Source organism: Saccostrea echinata, unplaced genomic scaffold, assembly GCF_033153115.1.
Source record: "Saccostrea echinata isolate AGI-Se365-2 ecotype Australia unplaced genomic scaffold, CSIRO_AGI_Sech_v1 ptg000014l, whole genome shotgun sequence".
NCBI lineage: Eukaryota > Metazoa > Mollusca > Bivalvia > Ostreida > Ostreidae > Saccostrea > Saccostrea echinata.
Window position 1 is genome coordinate 11,276,980 of NW_026889763.1, and position 23,299 is coordinate 11,300,278.

General features: G+C 33.7%; 1 protein-coding gene across 1 annotated transcript in view; it reads left to right on the forward strand.

The window, feature by feature from the left end:
* Positions 1 to 20,733, forward strand: part of LOC133186484 (VWFA and cache domain-containing protein 1-like) — a 30,140-nt gene extending 9,407 nt beyond the window's left edge. Inside the window, exons 6-22 of the mRNA XM_061321722.1 lie at positions 397 to 550; positions 685 to 810; positions 2,556 to 2,635; positions 4,758 to 4,896; positions 5,160 to 5,454; positions 5,646 to 5,757; positions 5,956 to 6,127; positions 7,761 to 7,897; positions 11,815 to 11,987; positions 12,936 to 13,052; positions 14,075 to 14,176; positions 15,481 to 15,577; positions 15,711 to 15,806; positions 17,125 to 17,259; positions 17,355 to 17,461; positions 17,672 to 17,797; positions 20,475 to 20,733. Coding sequence (XP_061177706.1) covers positions 397 to 550; positions 685 to 810; positions 2,556 to 2,635; positions 4,758 to 4,896; positions 5,160 to 5,454; positions 5,646 to 5,757; positions 5,956 to 6,127; positions 7,761 to 7,897; positions 11,815 to 11,987; positions 12,936 to 13,052; positions 14,075 to 14,176; positions 15,481 to 15,577; positions 15,711 to 15,806; positions 17,125 to 17,259; positions 17,355 to 17,461; positions 17,672 to 17,797; positions 20,475 to 20,733 — 2,427 coding nt within the window. The remainder of the gene's footprint in view (positions 1 to 396; positions 551 to 684; positions 811 to 2,555; positions 2,636 to 4,757; positions 4,897 to 5,159; positions 5,455 to 5,645; positions 5,758 to 5,955; positions 6,128 to 7,760; positions 7,898 to 11,814; positions 11,988 to 12,935; positions 13,053 to 14,074; positions 14,177 to 15,480; positions 15,578 to 15,710; positions 15,807 to 17,124; positions 17,260 to 17,354; positions 17,462 to 17,671; positions 17,798 to 20,474) is intronic.
* Positions 20,734 to 23,299: the final 2,566 nt, after the last annotated feature.

Consider the following 23,299-nt stretch of genomic DNA (forward strand, 5'->3'; position numbering starts at 1 on the left):
AACTTCTTGGAACTAGATGGTGGATTCCATTAATTGTTATTTAACCATTGAACCCTTCCCTTGGCCCTATCCATTTAAGGATTTACAATTTCAACAAATATTAGAAATTTTATAATTCTTACAATAATGCTTACATTATAATTTTTACAGGATAAAATCATGCGCTCTTGACAACAAATTTAAGAAATTGACCCTGGGTTTTGATATAAAGAGAAAGGGATATTTCAAAATTAATTCATGTGTGAAGCATGGTAAACGAATGACATTCTAGGATGTTGGTAAAGGTGACCTTAAAGAAGACTATTTAGTATAATATAAAAAGTGCATGTACTTGCCTTGGCATTACTAATTTGGCTTTTATTAAGGCCCATTTCAATAGATACTTTGTTTATACAGATTGGAATTGTGGTATTTAACAATACTGCACACACACCAAATTCATGCTACGGCGAAATGTTAGTACCTGCTACCAGAACAACAAAACAATACCTCGAAGGTTTCATCAGCTCAGTTGGCACAAGTGAAGGATCCAACTATGCAGCAGGACTACGTAAAGCATTTGAGTACCTCATAAACAATTCAACTAATAAAAATAACGAAAGAGGTACATGACTAATTATTTTCGAAAATGTTATCATTTTGATACCATTTAACAGGAAAGAATTTAAACAATAATTTTTGTAGACCAGGTGATTTTATTTGTGACTGATGGAGACAACACAGGGGAGGACAATCCGCTAGAAGTCATTAGGGAAAAGAACAGTCAGCTTCAAAATCGAGTGGTTATCCATACATACGGTGTAGGGACAGGTAAATATAAGTATTCAAACTAATTCACACATACTGTATAGGGGATTTGTAAATATGGCTACACTAAACTGATCCACACATAGCATTCCACACATACGGTTAGGGAAGATAAATAAGGGTATCTAAATTGATCCACATATACATGTATCGTATAAGACAGACGAAAGGCTATTCAAACTGATTCACACAAACGTCAGGTAAATGATGTTTTCCAAACTGTTCCACACATGTGATATAGAGACAAGTAAATATGGTTATCCAAACTGATCAATACACGAGTTATAGGGAATGAAATGTGTCTTTTAACACATACGGTGTAGGGAGGTGAAATGTGTCGTTTGAATTAGTGAACTGATCCACACAAACAGTAAATGTGGCTGTCTACACTGATCCAGACAAGCATAGGGAGAGGAAAATGTGGCTATCAACACGTACGGTTAAAGGACAGGTTAATTAGGCAATCCAAACTGATCCAAACAAGCATAAAAAGAGGAAAATGGGGCTAATCACACGTACGGTTAAAGGGCAGGTTAATTCGCACATCCAAACTGATCCACACACACAAATAGGGACACGTTCACGTAAATATGTAAATCTATCTAAAGTGATCCATGCAAACGTCATAGGGAGATGAAAGCTATCCACAAGTGCGGTTAAGGCAGGTAAATGAGATTATCCACATATAATGTATAGAAAAACGTAAATATGGCTATCTTAATTGATCCACCACACGAAATTGGGGGAGGAAAATGTCGCTTCTCACACGTAAGTTTAGGGACAGGTAAACAAGGCTATCCAATTTGAGACTGATTCACACATGCGGTACAAGGAGAGGTAAATGTACATGATGCTGTCCAAACTGTTCCACACGTACGTTATAGGGAGAAGAAAATGTAGCTTTTCACATACTGTATATCATCAGGTCTATGTGGCTATCCACACTGATTCATACATTCGATTGATTGATTGATTGTATGTTGTTTTTCGTCCCATTCGAGAATTTTTCACTCATATAGAGACGTCACCATATACCGTTGTAGGGCTTCAAATTTTGACCTTTACTCGGCACTCAGGGCCATTGAGCAATGTGGGATCTTTATCGTGCAAACGCCTGCCGTGACACGGGGCCTCGGTTTTTAATGTCTCATCCGAAGGACCCGCAACTTTCACTTCAAAGTGCCTAGCGCATGGCGAAGGAACAATTGCTACCCATTTTTTATCGACTTATGTCAGTCGCGGCCGAGATTCGAACCTCCCGATCACGGAGCGAGCGCTCTACCGACTGAGCTACCGTGAACGGTCACACATTCGAAATATGGTTATCAATGCTGATTTGTGCACTTAATGGATGATATACATATTAAGAATGATTGAGAGAGTTTTTAAAACGGGTTCATCAACATAAACAATATAAGGAAGAGAAGAGGAAACACGTCGTTTCCTAATGCATTTGCATTACCGCACAGAGACTTTGTTTGGTCGAGAGAAACATTCAAAAATAAAATAAGAATTAGGCAAACTCAATACGGTCTTTTATATTAACTGGAGTGATGGATTTCAAGGAGATTTTACGCAGAAATATGAGTTTTATGCTTATTTTTGCCATTTAAAACATTAAACCTCTGTAGACATGTTCTAATTGAAAGTTCAAATTAATTAGACATGTTGAAATTAAGACAATAATTACTTTTAAATCTTTTCATGTTGATTGATAATTTAAAATCTTTATTGTTGTCACGTTTTAGGTCTGAGTAGCCATGTAAGAGAGTTATTGAGGAATATGTCCACTCAAGTCTTGAATAAGGAGTCATTTGGGTCCATTAGGGTAAGATAAATAAACCTCAAAAAATTGTAAGGGGTTCTGTGTTTTTCTCTCAATTTTACAAAATCTAAAAATTGTACGAAATCCAAAACATACATTATTTGATATTAAAAGTTAACAAAAGCATCTATTCATCGATCTAAATTTCTATCGTCTCCTAAGTCTCTACGGACATGGTTGGACTTAGTTTTAGATATATTATCACATAAAAGTTTCTATGTCAATACCAAATTAATACAGTTTGATTTTAAATTTAGATCGGTTCACTTGGGTTTCTTCGGAGAGATTGTCTGTTGTCTTTCGTATTTTGTTTTTGTTGGATGACGCTACAGATTCATCTGTTGCTTAGTTAATCCCCCAGTTTACTTTTGAAACCTCACATTTTCTTTTCTTCTAACATTATCATGTCTAGCAACATAAGGAAGAGTGATAGCATATTACATCTGAGTGATTTCTTTTTCTTCTACATGAGCGTCGGCACAATCAGAGTTGTATACAGCATTTCCCCGTGATGTTTTCCTCTTTTGTCAATGTCATCTTTCGGGGGTGGGATATGATTTTCAGTGAATGTCTTGTTGGTAACTTAAATTCGATCATTGAAATTTCATATATTAAAGTTAAGGTCTTCAAGCATTCTGGTTGGTTGTAGACTAAATCATCAGTATAATCTATGGAAGTTAAGATTCAGACAATTATTTTTGTTTATGACTGACTGCAGCCGATTACGGTCGATTCCACACGATGCATCCGGCAAGCATAACCATTCTGCCACAGACTACTTTGTTTGCTACAAATTGGCTTCTTTTTTTCATGTTATGCTCTTTTTATAATTGCAATTTTTCTCAGTACAATTTTTACAGTTATAAGATGTATAAATGTTGATTATATGAGCAAAAAAAATATATTAATGAACTGTTTGTCTTAAAAATATTTTATTCATGGCATGAATTGGAATAAAGAGCAGGCATGAATTGCCTATAATCGTTTTCACCACTTTTGAACTGACGCACACCTTTTCTTTATTTTTGGGAAGGTACATTCGTTGATTATGTTCCGAGAAAGAACCAACTCAAACTGTTTTTTTTCTCGGGAAAATTCAATACTTTCAAGAGATCATTGACTTTTCGATGATTTCTTTGTCAATGAACAAAAATAATTTTCATTCATATGTTAACTAGATATATGTTCAAGTGACCTCGAAATAAAGGACACCACAGGGTCTGCGCCACATCTGCTTCATACTTTTATGACATAAGACATTAATGACTAACAACTTAACTAAATCGGGATGACTTAAGCTTTTGTCTATTTATATTATTATCGATATATTTTATTCTCATCTGCATGTAGTATTCATGTCTATTGATTTGATATTCAAGAGCATGTTCTGAGCACAAACAATTTTTTAAACAGAGACAGACTTCTGACAAATTAAATAAGTTGTTGTTGCAGAGTTTTCAACTATCCCGTTTAAAGTCAGCATTCCGTAAATTCTACAAATGTATTGTCTTTATAATGACATTAATTATTTGCAACTACAACCTATCGTTGGTTGATATTTTGACTTTTGACTGACATATTTCCATCAACTGTTAGGCCATTGTTTTTATACCATTTTGACTATGGAGTACCCGTTAACCTGATCAATGAAGAGGGGTCACGGCGGGTGAGACCTGTCGACACGGGATGCTTATTCCTCCTAGGCACCTGATCCCACCCTTGGTGTTTCCAGAGGTCCTTGTTATTGCCTTGTTCACGATTTGTATTCTTTACCAGATCTATGAGATTGATCAGTGTTCTTTTTCTTCACCTTGTACACGATTATCTTTCCCAATTACTTCCTACAAAAAGGAATAAGCTTTCGAAGAATTCGAAGAAAGGTGCTTCAATTTAATACATTTGACATACTTCAATTCTTTCCAAAAACAATAAGTCGAGAAATTAAAGTGCACATACACTTTTTTTTTTAAATAGATTTTTGCATTATAGTTCTATTCATTTGCACATGCAATCAAATCAATCATTCCAAAGATAAGTTAGTTTTGTTCTTGTCTTTGTGTTTTTTCTTTATTGGTCTTATTATTTGAAAAATAAAATAATGATTTTTCATTTTATTTCATTCCAGAATGGAAGTTGCACTATTATTCAGGATCTCAAGGGATCCTCTCTAAGAGAGGCCATGGGGATGTATTACAATAGCACCGGTATACCTATATCACAGATTCCGACATATACCCTTCCTTATAAAGATTTTATAAGCAAAGGTATTTTACTTCTTCAATTTGTTGATGCTTTTCTGCTTTCATTTATAAACTGAAATAAAGTACATATAGTAATTTGTGCACTCACTAATCAAAAGTGTGGCCTTAATTCCAAACTAAATAGGGTAATATGTGGGGAAATCATTGTTGATAATCGGGACATATGGGTTTTCTTCGGTAGTCCGTTAATGACTATACCTTAATGTAGGAAGAGTTCATTGATACATTCAAATGACCAGTAGAAGTTTCGTTCTTACTATTTTTAGAGTTTGTGATTTCGGGCTGTTTACCCATTGGGCACAAAGGACAGTTTATCGGTGTAGTATGTGCAGACATTCGCTTGAGTGAGCTTGTCTCAGAGATAACTTATTTACAACGTGGACAACATTCTTACGCATTTATCATCGATGGCAAAGAGCGAACTCTGGTGCATCCGCTTTTTCCAGATCCGCGTGATGCATACACAAAAAGCTATGACGTCAATAACATCTACAACTTTGAAACTTCCGGAGATGTTGAGCAAGTAATAACTTCGATGAAAAAGAAAGTAACAGTTTTCGTGTATATCATATATTAAAGATTTTCTGAAACTGGTTTTTTTAACGAAAAATCAATGTATGATGCTTTTAATTTTTTTTGTAACGTTTCTAAAATTAAAAGCTGAAGAAAGTCAAGCATCTTCAAAACGAGTCCCTTTGCATAAATGTTGCGACCAATAGATTCTCCAAAAGATTGTTTTCTCAATTTTACAGGGGTCAGAGTGGTCATAAACTTTTACAAACGACAATGATAGAGAGTAGAGGCGATAGACTTAGAGACGGGGACTTGTCAAGTACAATTGACGCTTTATATACATGGACCCCGGTAACACTGACCTTTATTTAAATTAAAGAAAATAAGATTGTTAAACGAAAATCAATATTCAATATTTTGAAAGTAAGCAGTAAAACAAAATTTCCAGTAATGCATGCTGAATTGTATTCAAAACATTAATTACCTAATATGCTATCAGCCATAAGAAATGAATTAAGTTTTATTTTTAAGTATTTCGTATTTAAACAGATAAATGTAAGAGGAAGTAACTTGTCCTTGTGTGTTGTGATGGAGTGGAATGGTACTATAAAGACCCTAAAAACTCTGAGTCCTAAAAAAGGGGATTTTTTGTATCATCGCTGGGATTTAACAAAATGGCCAACAGTAGCATGTAGACATTTCAACAGATATGCAACTAAGGGTACGGAACTACTTTTTATCTTAAAATGATAAATACAAGTACATAATATAGAAAATTTCTGCGTTTGACATCGTCTAGGTACGTAAAGGTAACAGGGTGCATTCGGTTTACAGAAGGTCGTATAATGCTTATCCACAGGACTTGAAGTCAGAGATACCTACAAAGTTCTTTTGTCAATAAATTTATTCTGTCATTACGTTATAATTTCTGTCGCCAAAGTCATTGTTTCCTATCGCAGTAGAGGACAAAAACTTTATTTTAAGAGATATTGATTTTTTTTTAAAATACACATTAAGAATATGTGCTCCTCAGCCAGGAATGATAGCTCTGAAAATTATTTTTTAATTAAAAAATCTAAATGTAACTTGAAATTGAAATCTTTTCTTGTAGTAATTTTCATTTTATGCATATCAGTATAATTTAACTTTTTTAAGTCTTAAAAACGGTCTTGTAAAAAACTGACACATTGTACCCTATAAAAGTACACACACATTTCTAGAGAAATCGAATTTCATTTAATCTTGCCTTGGATACCATTGCATTACATGAAACTAGAAATAATCTTGATGTCTTACAATGCTCTAAAGAACAAATATTTCGTGTATGGGTATTAATCCAATTATACACACACTAGACAAAGTTGCTACATGTGTAACACACCACCAAACTTTTCAAAACTTGTTTATGATGTATTTGATATACAAATATGTTACTATAGTAATAAAATGAGGCATTAAAATTCTTAACAGATAAATAATTACAATGTCGACTGAAGCAAAACCATTTCATAGAAAAAAAATGAAAATCGTGTTCACACTTTTTGGAGAAATATTTTCTATTTTTTGTTTTATGTTTGTTTTCCTAATTAAAAGCTAAGGAAAAAAATAAACCGTATACGGCATTTGACCTTAGAAAAGCGTGAGTCTGCAGGATCTTCCTTTGGAGAAATTTGTAAAATAAAATAAAAACAATTTGGTTAGTGGAATCAGGTGTCTAGGAGGAGTAAACATCCCCTGTCGACCGGCCACTCCCACCGTGAGCCTTACATTTAGTACGAAATATGTCAATCAAAATACCTCAAAATAACCAGGCCGCACATAATTTCAACTTACATGCATGTCTGTTAGTAGAAAAAATAAATGTGAAAAATATTTTGAGAATAAGTAACCGAAGTTGAAACTACTCTTTTGTGTCAAAGTAGCTAATTGAACGGAAAAATTGGGAAAAGTTCTTTTATTTGCAAAAAAGAAAGCTATAGACTTGAGCATACATTCTTATGTAATATTATTGAACAGATGAATGTGTCTTGATGAAGTACTGCCTAATTATAAACCGTCTTCATGCTCATTATGGGCAGAGCTACAGAGTATTGGTATGAATAATAATTTTATATGAATAATAATTTTATTCCAAATTATATGTACACTTATCATTGTTCCCATGTTTTAATTTTATTCTAGGTTTGTTCCACCCTCTGCGTTTATAATAGCTACAAATTCATTGACTGAAAAATTGTGTGAGATATGTTAAAATGTAGACAACAGCACCCCCTCTTCGATATACGTTTTCGACATGTAAAAATAAAAAATAATATATAACTTAAAATTAGTTATTTATTTCATTTTTGTTCTAGAGAAGACAACAATCAAGTTTACGGGAGATGCATACGAGAGTATTTATAGCTATATAAATGCAAAAGAAACTGAGGCTGAAGTTCACCTATACGAACAATATATATCTGGTGTTATCCAAAGCAATCCTGGATTCAAGGTAAATACTTTTCAACTTAAAATCTTAGCTTCCCGACATAGTGCAATTTCTAAATTGTTAAAATCATGACCCCGGGGATAAGCTGGAATCACAGTAGAAGATCAATTTTTACACAGGAACATATAGCGTAAAAAACTTCAAAAATCTTCTTCTCAAGAACCGCTGGATCAGAAAACGACCTAGTATATAGTATGTAGGTCCTTGACAATATATTATTTTTGCCAAACATAATTTTGCAACCTAGATTAAATGAGAAATGTCAATCAAAAAAAAAACAAAAACCCCAAAACCCCCAAAAAACTACCGGTACCAGTAAGTCATATTGCAGAATCTGATCTTCTTTTTTTGGCAAAATAAAGTACATGCATATAAAATGAAAGGACAGTTCAATGGACGAATGCAAAACAATAGTAGAGACATACCTGTTTTACTTGCAGAAATTATCGACCAAATTTAAATTGCAAATTAATAAAAGAATTTGTTGTACACGACCGATGTGTAGTTAAGTTAGTATATAGTTTTTCCTAATTTAAATCAACACCAATTTTAATGCACACATGCTAGTAATATACTCACAAAGACAGAATGAACGAGAGATGTAACTGACACGTAATGATATTTAAAGAAAATAGTTAGAATGATGTGCGATTAGAATGATTTTTTCGATTTTAGTTTTTGCTATGTTGTATCCAGTATATGCAAAAAGATGTACAGAGGACGGTCTTTTATTTTTTAAATGCTGTTTACAGATGCAACCTTTATGCAATTAATATTCAATTATATTTAAAATTAAGATTTTTTTTTAGCGAGATAAATTTCCGTGTTTGCGTTAACTGTGTTTTGGCAAAGGAAATTGGCAAGTGAAAAAGAAATTCTTGCGAATAAAATGTAACAATTACAGTGAATATTGTCTAATACAGGTTTGTGTATTCCGATATCTTGCTTAATACGATGTTAACGTTTAGTTTCTTTTAGTAAATTCAATTGTTTTAAATGTTGTCTTATTAGGAATGTTGTCTAATCCGGTGTAAAGACGAAAACTGATCCCCGAAAAATAACTCCCTTGCCGTAGAAAACTGAGGGTTTTTTTTGTAGAAAAAGAACCCTAGGGGTTAGTTTTCTACACGTGCAACTTAGAAGAAATTGACCCCCTTTGAAAAGTGACCCCCCCCACCCCCATCTCATCAAAGTGATACAAAGTTTAAAAGAGGCGATCGATGAAAAGGTTTGGGTCTCAATGCTTAATATTTTCTTGCATTTTTCTGACGAACACTGGACGAACCTAATATAACAGTATTGTATGTGTTGAAATCTATTATTACCTATTTGGATATTTTACTAGAGAAGGACACTAATGGCACACTAACAACAAAATTTTATGATAAACGTGATGACTTCAATTTTTCTATCGCCAGCTTCATTTATTTATGTACACTAATATACCATTATCACCTGCATATATTTACATTCAGTGTGATTTTCTTTATGAATCCATTAGAAATCTTCAACGTTCAAATCTCTATAACACATACGAAATCTTGTCACTGCGCGGTAGAACACAAAATAGGAACTATATGCATTTTGAATACTCTAGGATAACCAAAATGTTTATTGTTTTGACTCAGTTTAATAAAAAAAACCAATTACGCTATTAAATAAAAGTAAAAATACAACAACTGTGTGTTTATAATCAATTTGTTATTTTTTCCCTCGTAATGTTCATTTGCGTTAATTAACTTTCCACGTCACAAATGGCTCTTACGTCTACTAAGCACACCAGTTATGAAAGGCGCTAAAGTCATAATAAAAATTCACGAAATAAACAATTATGGAGAAAATAAGAGAATGTAAATATAAGCGTTGAATTCTTATTTTTGGGATGTCTTCGGTCGTATAACACACCTGGCCGTGCCTACAAATTTATCATACCGCGCTAACGCGCGGTATTCAATTTTTTGGCAAGGCCAGGTGTGTTATAGGACCGAAGACATCCAAAAATAAGAATTCAATGCTTAAATGAAGTTCATGTCTCCCAGTTTATTCGATATGCAAGAACATGTTCCACGTACGAACAATTTCTAAAGAGAGACAAGCTATTAACAAATAAGTGATGATACAAGGATATCAACAGTTTCGTCGAAAGACAACATTTGGCAAATTCTATGGTGTATACAATGACCTTGTTTAAATATTCAATTTAGCGTTAAGTCGATTGTTGTTAGGCTATTATTTTCACACTGAATTGTTTACGGATTTATACGTTTGATCATGACAAGAAGCACACAGCAGGACAGAGGGGTAGACAGAGGATGCTTATTCGTCAATGGCACCTGATCTCACCTCTGATGTTTTTAGGTGCCCTTGTTTTCTTAGCTCCAAATCTGTATTGTTTCAGTGCACTTCTGAAATTGACTACTGTTCGTTATCTTCATATTTCACCCACTGTGTTTTCAGAAAACAATAAAAATCGCACAATATACTACACCACAGTGGCTATTGGTTTAAAATGTTTTCTTTTAAAATCTTTCTTTATCATCCGTTTTGATTTTTTACTGATCATGGACGATTATGGTCAACTACTGTAGATTCCTTATTTTACGCGAGTACTTAATATCGCGAAATGGCCGAATGACGTCAAATTGCGAGAAAAATAATTCGCGAATGGGTGATTTATCTAGAGATTTTACATACATTAAAACACCATAAAAATAAAAGCGAGTAGTTTTATTTCGCGAGCGGTGCTCCTCGCGTAATTACGCGATAATTTATTCCTCGCGTATATTTAGGAATCTACAGTAACAACTAAGTTATATGACAAATGGGATGACTTCCAAAACGGCTTTTCCATCACCAACTTGTTACATGTATTTATTTATTATTTAGTAATATTCCCCTATCGCCTGCATATGATGTTTAATTAAGAAATACATGTAATTACGAGCTAGTATCAATCTTTGCATGTTGAAACCATATTTCAAAAGAGGTGATTTAAAGATCCATTAAATGAAATTTTGGTGATAAATGATCCAAGCTATGTAGCCCAAACGCAAGAGAAATCATATGATCAGGGATCAACAAATTAATTAGTCTATTACTCAGTTACAAAAGTTAAAGTTGATCTATTTACTTGTATGTTACCCCTACCCCTATTTGTCACTATCAACATTCTGATTAAACAAAACAAAAGTGCTTAAACACTATAATTATAATGCTAATTGCATTCCCTCTGACATTGGTCTCTCTAATTCTCTCAATTTTGGAAGAGGCACATTTGCTAATCATAACTACATGTATGCACTTTGTTTGTCCTTATAATTAATACCCTGAAGCAGAGAAGATTTTCAAAGAACATATATAGTTTCATTATATGATCATAAGAGCCCCGCCCTAATTATGGAAGAGGCACCCTTGCTTAGCATAACCAGACACCTAGTTTATCTTCTAAATATATACAGGGGGAGAGAAGTAAAAGTATTTATGCATTTTCACTATGTTCAGAAGTTTACGACCGACTCACGACAGATGACGACGGAGAGAAAAAGTAACAGGTCACCTGTTTCAGAGTGACTCAAGGGACCCAAAAAATCAAACGAACGATGAGATGTCGTCCTCATGTCTTGTTTTGTTTTATTGTTGATATTTATGTGTTCATAATGAATCCATGGTACCATATGAATTTATTTTCTTTGTACAATTGCAGGCTGAAATAAGGCATGATTTAATCTTTTTACCCCTTTAATTCTGTAAAAATGCAAAATCAAGGCTTAAAAATAGTGAAGTGTTGACATAAAATCTACAAGAAATGAAAGATATCCTTTCAATATATTGCATATCCACGGAAATTTCTATTTTCCCCCCAATTTGACAGACATTTTCTCGCGATATTTGTAATTTTAAGTTAACTTATTTACCACCAGAAATCGGCGATAAACTCCATTAGAGCCACCTCTCCAATCGAACATTTTTGGAGAATAGGTTCTCGTCACGGATCTCAGCTGATATGGCGATACGTGATGACAGAAGCCGGTATAGAGAGGATTTACCCAGGGGTCCGATTACCTGATGATTACGACCACAAACTGAGGCCCTGGTAATCAAATTTATAATATTGTGATTGTCCTGTTTAAACTGATTAACAACACATGTGATATGTGACCTTCATTTTTTTGTGTTGATGTAATAAGTAGGTTTTGTAGAAAAAATAAAGGTCGTCAGAAATTTAAAAGAATAAAATCTTTTAATTTTACTTTATATCATATGTTGCATATTAAATGAATGAATAAATGTACCACGTACCTCTGTATGTGTTATCAATACGTTTTATTTCCATTAGTGAACTCTTCAAAATTAGAGGCGCGTTTGGTCGTCTTACTGGGACAGCATGGCTTTGCGAATAATACAAAACATGCCAATCTCAATCCAATTTTAAGTGTTAAATGTATTTGTCATTCCAATTAAAGAATAGAAGAACTAAAAGACATATGTAAGAGAGCGAGAACCCTAAATTTATCATCCATTAATAAAAATACGACATTTCCGAGGCATGTGTATTGTATTTAGATGTACCATACGATAAATAGATACATATACGATCAACAATAGATATAAATTGATATCGTTGTCATTCCTACTCTTGATGTATATAAAGTCCACAACAATAAAATATTTCATTTGCATTTTCTTAGGAATTGTTCAGCGATATTCAACATATTGTTTACATGTTTATATTACGTTTGTCCCAGAAATCCCGCGAGATTTGTACATTTTCCGACTTTTTCACAAAAGAGCGCACTAAGAAGTATAACTCTTCCATAGTAGAAATAGAACGTATTGTAAAATAAAAATATCATTCTTATGTGCGTTCAAGTTGACTGGAGTTCTAGTTTGAGAGACTTGGTGAATATTCTTTGTTGATTAAAGAAAATAATTCAATCTTCTTAAGAAAGGAAGGATAAGAGATCTTAATATTTATCAATTTATTTAAACAATTATTCTGATCATGATTTTTTAAATCTTTTTTTTTTTTACTTGGAAACAGGTATCGAAAAACATTATCACAGAAAACAGTCAACGTTGTGTCTCCGCCGTATGAGGATTTGGGAGGAATGGGGAGGGTCATCACTTTGTCACGCACCATTCTAATAGGAAGGAACAAGTAAAGACTGCCTGTATTGTCAAAACCTATATTGGAAACTGGATGTAAAATTTATAATAATTAATGCAATAGCAATCATTTTATATATACACCTAAACAAATCTGCTAACGCACCACTTGTTATTCTTCTTTATGAATTGAACATTTGTCTGATCGGTACTAGTATATAATATGCAATCTTTGGCATTGATAGACCCTTAAATAACCTCTTCCCCGAAAACAAATTTTCCGACGTGCATTACGCTTTTTTGCCCAGATATGAAGTTGGTGATCACCAAAAGTGGTCCGTGAGATTGCCACAGAAGCAGTCTCACAGAAAATAATCAAATAACATACTGCTATTGACTATCATATCGCGTTGAAATCATCCAGTGCCTTTGTGTCCACACCAAATTCACCCAACTTCCGATTGGTCCAATTTTGTGGAACAAAATTCAAATTATTGTGTACCGTTACTTAATGCTATGGCTATCTATAGTAAACATTTTTATGTTTGTTAACCTCTTTGCAATAATATTTTATTAGAGGAGTTAATAATCTTTCAATTGTTTTCATTTCTTACAAATTTCCCCAAAGGAAATCCCTGCTGACACCATAATGTTTGCTTTAGCACGCTCTTCTAGGTTCAAACACCGCATACGGTATAACTTTTTTCTGAGTTTTTAATTAATACAAACATAAAGAACACGAACACAAAAGAAAAAAAAATAGTTTATTCTTTCAAAAAAGTATGGACACTATTTTAATTTTTTTCTATGAAATGTTTACGCTTCATTAAACTATGTAGTTATTTATCAGTTAAGACATATAAATACCTCATATTTTTATTATATATCAAATACATAACACACAAGTTTTGAAAAAGTAAAATATTAGTTTTCTCTGATAGTGCACTATCAATTTTGTCAAGTATATATATATATATATATATATATATATATATATATATATATATATATATATATATATATATATATATATATATATATATTTATATATATATATTAAAGATCTCGTGGTAGTGGTAAGGGAGAAGCCGTGGTGGGAGCGGATCTCTCCGTTTATTTCCTTCATCAGATCCTACTAGATTTGTATCCTGTGTGTAGGAATAGGACAGAATTCAGGTGGTATTATAAGACAGGAATATTTTAAACTGTAGCCATATTTAATATTTGTTTGATAGAAAACGTCCTCCACCGTTTACAAAAAGTGGTATCATCTCTGTCCATAAAATAATCATTTAATAATAATGATAATAATAATAATAATCAAAATTTCGTTTTTCGTAAAGTTATAATAATTGTATATACGAAGGCCGATCAAAAATTACGCGAACGTGTTAAATAGAAAAAGAAATATTTGACGACATAATCAAGCAAAGAGTTACACATAATATAAAAGAAACGTTTCTTATGACATGGTCATCAAAATTTTATATCAAAATATTTTATATTGATATCAATTTTCGGCTATTTGGCATAACATATAAAGTCACAGTGCAGTAAAATCTTCGACGTCACGGGATTTCCCAGCATTCAAAGCGCGATGTTACACAGATCAATGTGGGTAGCACGTATCCTGTGTGTACACACTGGGAAACTTTTCATCCCACACGTTTGTTTTTCAAAATTTTTGTTGTGCGCCGTATATCAGCATCAGTTATATCAAAACAGCAATAATTTTAGGAATGATTAATTTTTGAAAAAATTGCCCAAAATTTACTGGAATGTTTAAAAAAAATACGTTTTTGTAAAATTTCATTATTATTTGTTGTCCGTAAGGGCCGATACATACGGTAAGGCTTGCCTTAAGTCTAAAACCTTACGTTTTTGCAGGCTGTACGGTTTTTATGTCCACACACTAAGGCAAGACTTACAATATTTAATATAAACAACATTTCCATATATTCCACGTTTTTTCAGCCTTCAACAGTGCATTCATTCATTAAAGTAGAAGACGATATTACTAGGGCGCTGTAATAATTTTATTAACCAATGCATTCACACTTCTTAGAGGAAGTATTTGTGAATACATTCATTAACTTTTTTGAAAATAATTTTGTGTTTACTTCAATTTACCCACCTGCATGGTTTGATAAAAATAAATTGACACTTGGGTGAATGATTTTCATTGGCTGCGAAGAGAAGGTCAGCTAAGTTTGTATTAAGAAATAGAGCAGTGCTCTATTTGTAAGTCAGCCTTGTAAGGCTCGAAAAAATGTGTATTAAGAGTGTACATACGGTAAGGTTAGAACTTAAGTTCCATGACTCACAAGGCAAGCCTTACCGTGTGTACCGGCCCTAAGAGTGAGTAATAGCAGAGTCCGCGTAGCTTTTGAACGGTCCTCGTACTTAAAACATGATAATCTTGTAGCTTTTAAGCATTCTGGGTTTTTTGTGTTGTTTAATTTTTTTCTCTCATTGTTCAGCTGTATCGTAATAGACGATAGCGGGTTTTTGGTGATGCATCCATACTTCACAGAGACAATGAATGGGGCCAGGAATCCGATTCACATTACCCACAAGGTCTAACACGTTTCGATATGATAAAAATTATCTCCGAAATATTCTGTATTCACATCAAATACTATAATTAGTTTTAAAAATGAAATGGAATATTTAATTTAAGAGTTTTTATTTAAGTATAATAAACTTTCAGGAAATGCGGATTTCCAGATCTCTGACGTCAGAGGGGATACTATACAGACAGCCATGCAGAGATATTGAAAATAAAAAGGAACAGATTACATTCAGAGTAGTACTTTACATAGAGTTGCATCCTTAATAATATAACATTGAATAGACTGTGCAATAAAACATAAATTATCTATCTTTAAATTGTTTTTCAAATTTTAACAAGATGTGTTTGTGAAACACTGATGCCCCCGTATGGGAGCTTATGGCGAAGGTTAACTTTTCTCAAATGCAAGTCAAACGCCAGGTCAAGAGATCAAAAATGTTGGTACGCAAAGAAAGGTCTTGTCTCAAGAAATATACCTGTGAAATTGGAAAGCCCTATCATCAACTGTTCAAAAGTTATGGCGAAGGTTAAAGTTTTTTAAAAGTAAGTAAAACATAAAGATCAATGTCAAATGGGGCCCAAAGGGAAGGTCTTGTCACGAGTGATTCACATGTTCATGAAATCCCTAGAACCAAACGTTCACATGTTATGGCCAAGGTTAAAGTTTTTTTAAAAGTAGGTCAAACTCCAAGGTCAAGGTCAATGCCAAAATTGTTGGTATCCAATGGAAAGTCTTGTCCTAAGGAATGCACATGTGAAGTATGAAAGCCGTAGCACGAAACGTTTAAAATTTATGGCCAAGGTTGAAGTTTTTCAAAAGAAGGTCAAACTCCTAGGTCAAGGGCAAAGGGTCAAAGTGGTTGCTATCCAAAGGAAGGTCTTGTCACAAGGATTACATATATGATGTATGAAAGCCCTAGCACCAACTGTTCAAAAGGTATGGCCAAGGTTAAATTTTTTTCAAAAGTAGGTCAAACTCCTAAGTCAATGTTAAAGCGTCAAAGTAGTTGGTGTACAAAGGAAAGTCTTGTCACAAGGAATAGACATGTTAAATATGAAAGCCCTAGAACCAACTGTTCTAAAGTTATGGCAAAGGTTAAAGTTTTTCAAAAGTAGGTCAAATTCCAAGGTCAAGGTCAAAAGGTCAAAGTTGTTGGTATCCACAGGAAGGTCTTGTTACAATGAATACACATGTGAAGTTTGAAACCCCCAAGCACCAATTGTTCAAAAGTTATGGCCAAGGTTAAAGTCTCACAAAATTTTGCAAAAGTGGGTCAAACTCCAAGGAAAAGGTCAAATATGATGGTACCCGAAGAAAGGTCTTGTCACAAGGAATACACATGTGAAATATGAAAGTCATAGCTCCAACCAATTAAAAGTTATGGGCGAGGTTAAAATTTTTGCAGACAAACAGACAGACGGACGGACAGGGCAAAAACTATATACCCCCGAATATTCGATACGGGGGCATTAAAAGTGTTAGTGTTTTGTAATCTTGTGTAGGCGAGTTGGTGAATTCCATCGTAAATAAATTTGAAAAAAAATATTAAAGGTAAAATTGCCACCGTCCAAGACAAATGGTATTACGAACAACGCAGAGGGATATGAACTTCGCCCTGTCCCAATGTCAAACCTGTTTCTTATATTAAAACGCAGACATATGCAAGAAGAAATACCATGTTGCAAGGTACAAACAAGGCACATGACAGTGTCTTACTAATTGTATTTGAGTAGTATTTAGTTCTTTGTCTTCACATGTAAATCGTTCCTGTCTATTTTTAGGATCCCTCTCTTCCACCAAATGAGGTAGTGTGTCCATCAGACACGTGCCTATGCCTCTGTTATAAACGCTTAAAATTCAACGACTGTGAAAATAAGTACCAAAATAAGTACGTTGTAATTAAATTTAGTTTATTGTTTTGTATTTTTATTTCCCTTTTATTTTATTTGATGAAGAACAAGAATAATTTATTTGAAACGAAAATATCAGACATCTTTTTTACTGTCTTTGGTAAGATTTTCAGAAAATTTAATTAAAAAATGTGAATATAAATAAAATGTACATGTAAACTATCATCTTTTTCTTTTGTCTTTCATAGGGACACAGCAGTACCGTGCAGTCATGAAGTTCCAAAAGTGACATCTGTTAGCGCCAGTGAGATAAGCAAAATCACCAACCTTGGTCGGTGTTTAGCGCTCAATTGTTCATGCAGGAAAACAGAGAGGTTTGTATCATTCCAGCATTTCTTTTCTCTTTCTTCCCTCACCTCACAAATAAGAATCAACATTTCTTTTTCTCCATAGAGATTACTTAGATTTACAGACTACTTAACTGTTTTCTAGAAACAGTATCTTGAAAAAAAAAACAAACTTTTCAAATGACTGTACCGCACATGACAGAGTCTGTGGCATACATCCTTCCCCCAGTTCCTACAGTCTCATTTGTCTCACCTCGGTAATTTTTTGATAATTTTGAGGTAATCTTTTTGACATATTTTTATGCCTCCTTTCGAAGAATGGAGGGCATATTGCTTTGCTGCTGTCTGTCTGTCGGTCCACCAACAGTTTCCGTTCATTTTCTTCGCAGAGGTTGCACATACTGAAATGAAATTTGGTATACATATTTATCATAAGGATATCTAGGTCAAGTTCTGTTTTGGGTACGATATAGCAATTTTTGACAAAGTTATACCCCTTGGACTTAGAAAAAGTCCAATTATTTGGGGGGGGGGGGTATAAGTGTTTCACAAACATCTCTTGTTTTTCATTTGAATTAATTAACATTTTCAAAGTCTTGTACACAAAGGGTGTGCAGATTTTCCTGCTCTGTTGTGTACGTGAAAATATCGGTACTTAGCGCGCAAATGCAAAAACTCATTCGAAATCTTAATGCTAAAATTAGTGTCATGCTTAGTTGCTTTTGGACATGAGATTATTTTCTCTAAATAAGACAGGATTTTCCGTCCCAAAGCGACTCATACTGGTGATTGTGTTTTGCAGGCGTCATTTTCATTGAGAATTTTTTTCCTTTAATCAAGCGTTATATAAAAAGCGTTTTAATGACTTCGTGATGATCTAACGATTTGTAATAAATAATGGATTAGTTTGAAACTTTGTCGTAAAAACTTACCTTAAGTTTCTAATAATAATATCACTATATTGAAATAATATCTGTTTATTTCTTGTTTTTGTGTCAGTTATATGAAGGTTTATTTATATATTTTATAAACTTCGGAAGAATCGTAATGGTTTCTGTGGCGTAATCTGTAGTACGTCGGACTGACAATCTTACGGCCGCGAGTTCGATCCCCAGAATCAATTTTATGATTTTCAAATCAACGGACGGTCATATCTGACTTAAAGAGACTAAAAAAATAAAGATTAGCGCTTTCGAATACTTTCAGTAATATTGATTATACCGATATCTCAGTATTTATCCCATCAATATCTTCTGTTTCCTCCATGGAAGAGTTATAGTTCTTAGTGCGTTCTTTTGTGAAAAAGTCGGAAAATGTACAAATCTAGCAAGATTTCTGGGACAATCGTTAAAATATGTGATTAAACATTATGTTGAATATTGATGAAAAAACGCTAGCAAATGAGACACTGTATTGTTTACATGTATCAGAAGTAGAAACACCGTATACACCGGGTAACTAAGTCAAAAAAACAAATATCCTACGGAAGACAGCGATATTTAAACTTTGTCTTGGTCATTGGTCCGGCTTCCATATACGTCTAGTATTCTAAAAAACTTCGAAAATATTTGACAGGTTTCATATTCACGGCGATCGAGTGGTCAGAACATGCATGATTTGCACAATCTACGACTTGCATAGGGCCTCTGACAGTTAAAACAGCAAAAGCAAACGTTTATCTTTTAAATGCAACAATTAAAACTTGAATAGACTTAATAAAATTTAATAATGGGGACATTTTCTCTTCAGATAATGATTGTTACTTAAGGGGGAGTTGTTTCTGGGAAGACACAACGCATTGGGGAATCGCACAATTGTACATCATTTTAAATTGCGACTTTTCTTTCGCCGTATACTTTCTTGACATACTTATTTTGATGATTTTATGTATAATTAGAATTAAACATGTATAAAACTTAATAAAAGCAATATGTAGAAATAAATAAAAAAACCGTGTACCAATTGTTCTCTACTGTGAAGTGCATAAGTATACTTCATACATCATACATTTGATATGGTTGCTGTTTCTCTTCTACATCCCTCCATCTCCTGCATCCCTTCTGACTCCGAAGCGTTGAAAATGTACTCCCCCATACGCTGAAAACGTTTCCCCCGTACTTTTTAGCGACTCCCCCACGCTACCCTTTGTATACGGTGAGAAAAGTCAGCGATATCAATTTATATTTATTACAGGAAGTTGTCGACAAATGTTGACGGTCCATTTCTAAATACAATATACACATGCCTCGGAAACGTCGTAATTTTTATCAATGGATGACGAATTCAGGGCTTTCGCACTCTTACATATGTCTAGTAGTTCTATTCTTTAATTGGAAAGACAAATACAGTTACCATTCAAAAGCGGACTAAGATTTGAAGGTTTTGTATTCTCCGCTTCGTCATGGTTGTCCCATTCAGACGACCAAATACGCCTCTTATTCCAGTAATGGAAATCGAAAGTAATTTCATTCTTTGATTTATCAATTTAGCCTTGATGATATATATTATTTCGGTATGGACGAGAATTTATCTTGGCTACTCTCTCTCTCCTTTGCTTTCCACTTACGGTTGTTCAGGATGTGAACAAAATTATTTATAATTTTCTTAAAATGTTCTATCATCCTTTCCTTTCTTCAGTCTTGACTGATCAATGCGTTACCCTTTTTGAACATTGGTGCTTACGTTGTATCTTTCCTTTACCTAGCACTCTAGTTACTTCTGATCAGCGTTCATTACCAGTCACTCTAGTTACTTCTGATCAGCGTTCATTACAAGTACCAGTCAATCTAGTTACTTCTGATCAGCGTTCATTACCAGTCACTCTAGTTACTTCTGATCAGCGTTCATTACCAGTCACTCTAGTTACTTCTGATCAGCGATCATTACCAGTCACTCTAGTTACTTCTAACACATTGATCATTACCAAGCACTCTATTTACTTCGAACATGATGATGAATTCTAGCAGTTTTCTGTTTTGGTTGTCATATCTTCTTCCTCTCCCAGACCTGTCTACCCTCATGCAGTGGATTCCGTTCTCCACTTGTGTCTCAGTGTAACATTTTCCCATTTTACCCCAGATGTTTTCCTTACATTTTTCATTCTATGTGACAATGATGCAGATTTGTTATATGATTTAGAGCTGGACACGATTCGTAAAAGGAAGAGAATTATCTTTGTCTGCCATATTAGTCCTCTCAAGACTGTCCTTCTACAGCCTCTATATAACCCTCAGCTTTGTTCAGAGTTCAATGAATTTCGCTTCACGGACTTCACTTGGAATGATGTATCCTTCATTCTCATGGTAAAATACTTGAGCTCGACAAAAATGACTTCTATATGTTTAAGCCTCTGCCACGTCAGTAAAAAAAAGAAAGTGTTTTTCGATATGAATTACACAGGTCAATGTTACAAAGTGAATAAACACAAATGCACGTTCAATGAAATAAAACGTAAACTAAAAGGACAGTTTAAGGTATACATGTACTACAGGCAGCAGCGACAAGGTAATGGCAATTATGTGCAAGGGTTTATATACCCTTGTGTTGATATAGAAGGTAGGAAAACTAATTTGGTGTATGTCTGTTTACGTGTAGTGTTCAGCTTTAATACGGACAGTTTTATTAGAAGATATGTTACAAATTGCATTGGTTGTAGTGAGTGTTTCCGAAGTTCTGGGTGTTCCTGGTGTACAAGTACAGTAACTGGGGAGCGGATCAAGGGGTTCTGTGCCTTTATGGAGTTGTGTCCCTATCAACAGTGTTTAACGACAGGTACTTTATATTCTAATAGTTTAAGACACGCTGGAATAAAATACAAGATATCTTTGGCTCTGTATTTTAAATCACCTTTGATTTTTGATGCAGTCTTCAAATAAGAAAAAAATCACATAACTAACATGATACTGGAAAAAGCAGAGGCTCCATTTTTATTTCTGCACTACAGCTGTAAGTGCAGTTGTACAATATGACATTTCTTTCAAACTTATTCGGCAAGATTATATGGAACTTACATTTTTAAAGTTTATAAAATTTTTTGTAAATTTTCTATGCATAAAGAAACACTTTGTTGATATGGCATAATACTTATTCATTGTCCATTCAGATAAATTATGTAAATGTTGGCTCTTCAGCTTAATTGTTTGTGACGATGTTATAAAATGAAATGGCAAATTCATAGAAAGAGTTTAAAAGATAATATTCAGACATTGAAAAATTTGAATATTATGTCTTCTGATATTAGAATGCGAATCCAAATGTAAAGCTCATTCGATAAAAGAAAGTAGAACGCCGACTTGGGTTTTCGTCACCGCCTTGCTCTCTTCTCTGGTGGCAGTGGGTATCGTTGTTGCGTTCATAATCTGTGTTGTGCACAGAATCCGACAGGACGGAAACGATACATATTTGACAGCAAGGCAGTCTGAGTTGCAGGAAATTCGAACTTCTACTTCCACGTATCAAGAGTTGGCGATAAGCTCTGCAATCTATAATGAATCTATTGGATGCTCCATGTTACCTCCTCAAACAGAAGATTATCAATTAAGAAAACCTGCTTTCAGTGGCGATTACATCGATGGATTTGAAGTTAATGAAGGATCTCAGTGAGATTTGTGAGATATTTTACAGTAGTTAATTTTCCCTGTAGCGGACAGGTATATACACATGGCGCATTGCAAGGAAAATAGTTTCAGTGTCTCAAAAGGACATCTGAAAGTGAATTAAGAATGTTTATATATATTTTATCTTCTATTAACCGGTGTCATCTTTTGGTAAATATTTTTGTGCTGTCTTTAGACAAACATGAGAGTGAATTCTATCATAAAGAAAAACAAATCTCTGTGAATTGTCAATTCAGTTTATTGTTTATTCTTTTATTATTATTTAAAAACACTCACAAAAACAACAATTCTAAAACATTTAGTGATTTTACATAGTTGATTGCCTTTATGGTACCAAGCTTAAGAAATCCCTAACATCATTGAAAACAGAACGTATTCAAAATAGTAAAAAAATATACAAGTATACAATAAATACACTATAAATACAAGCATAAGGTCTTATAAACGGACGAGAAGACCCTAATGTATTTCAACCATTCAAGTTTATTAATTATAATTAGAAAAGAATTTAAATTTTCTTTTGTTATTTAAATATTTTAACGAAATGGTATATTTAAACTTTAACTTCAATAATATGATGACATTAAATAAGATCGCCATTGATCTTTCGTTTTATTTCACCGTTTTGTAAATTTTAAAGCTTTCCCGAAAAAGCTGGGATTTCAAAAGTTGTCGTCAGTATGTACATGTATGTGCTTGTCTATGTATGAGGAGAAAATTTGAAGGAATGGAGCAACCATGGCACAGAATTATTCTGATTTTGATTTTTGTTAGAAATGATCTGCACCATACACAAGTCCGGTAATCAACCTTTATACAATCAATTACAAGCAAACAACATTGTACTATCACAACAAAGTATTAATATATTCAGTGATAATAGGCGGTTTGGATTCTGCAAATGAAAGTCTAA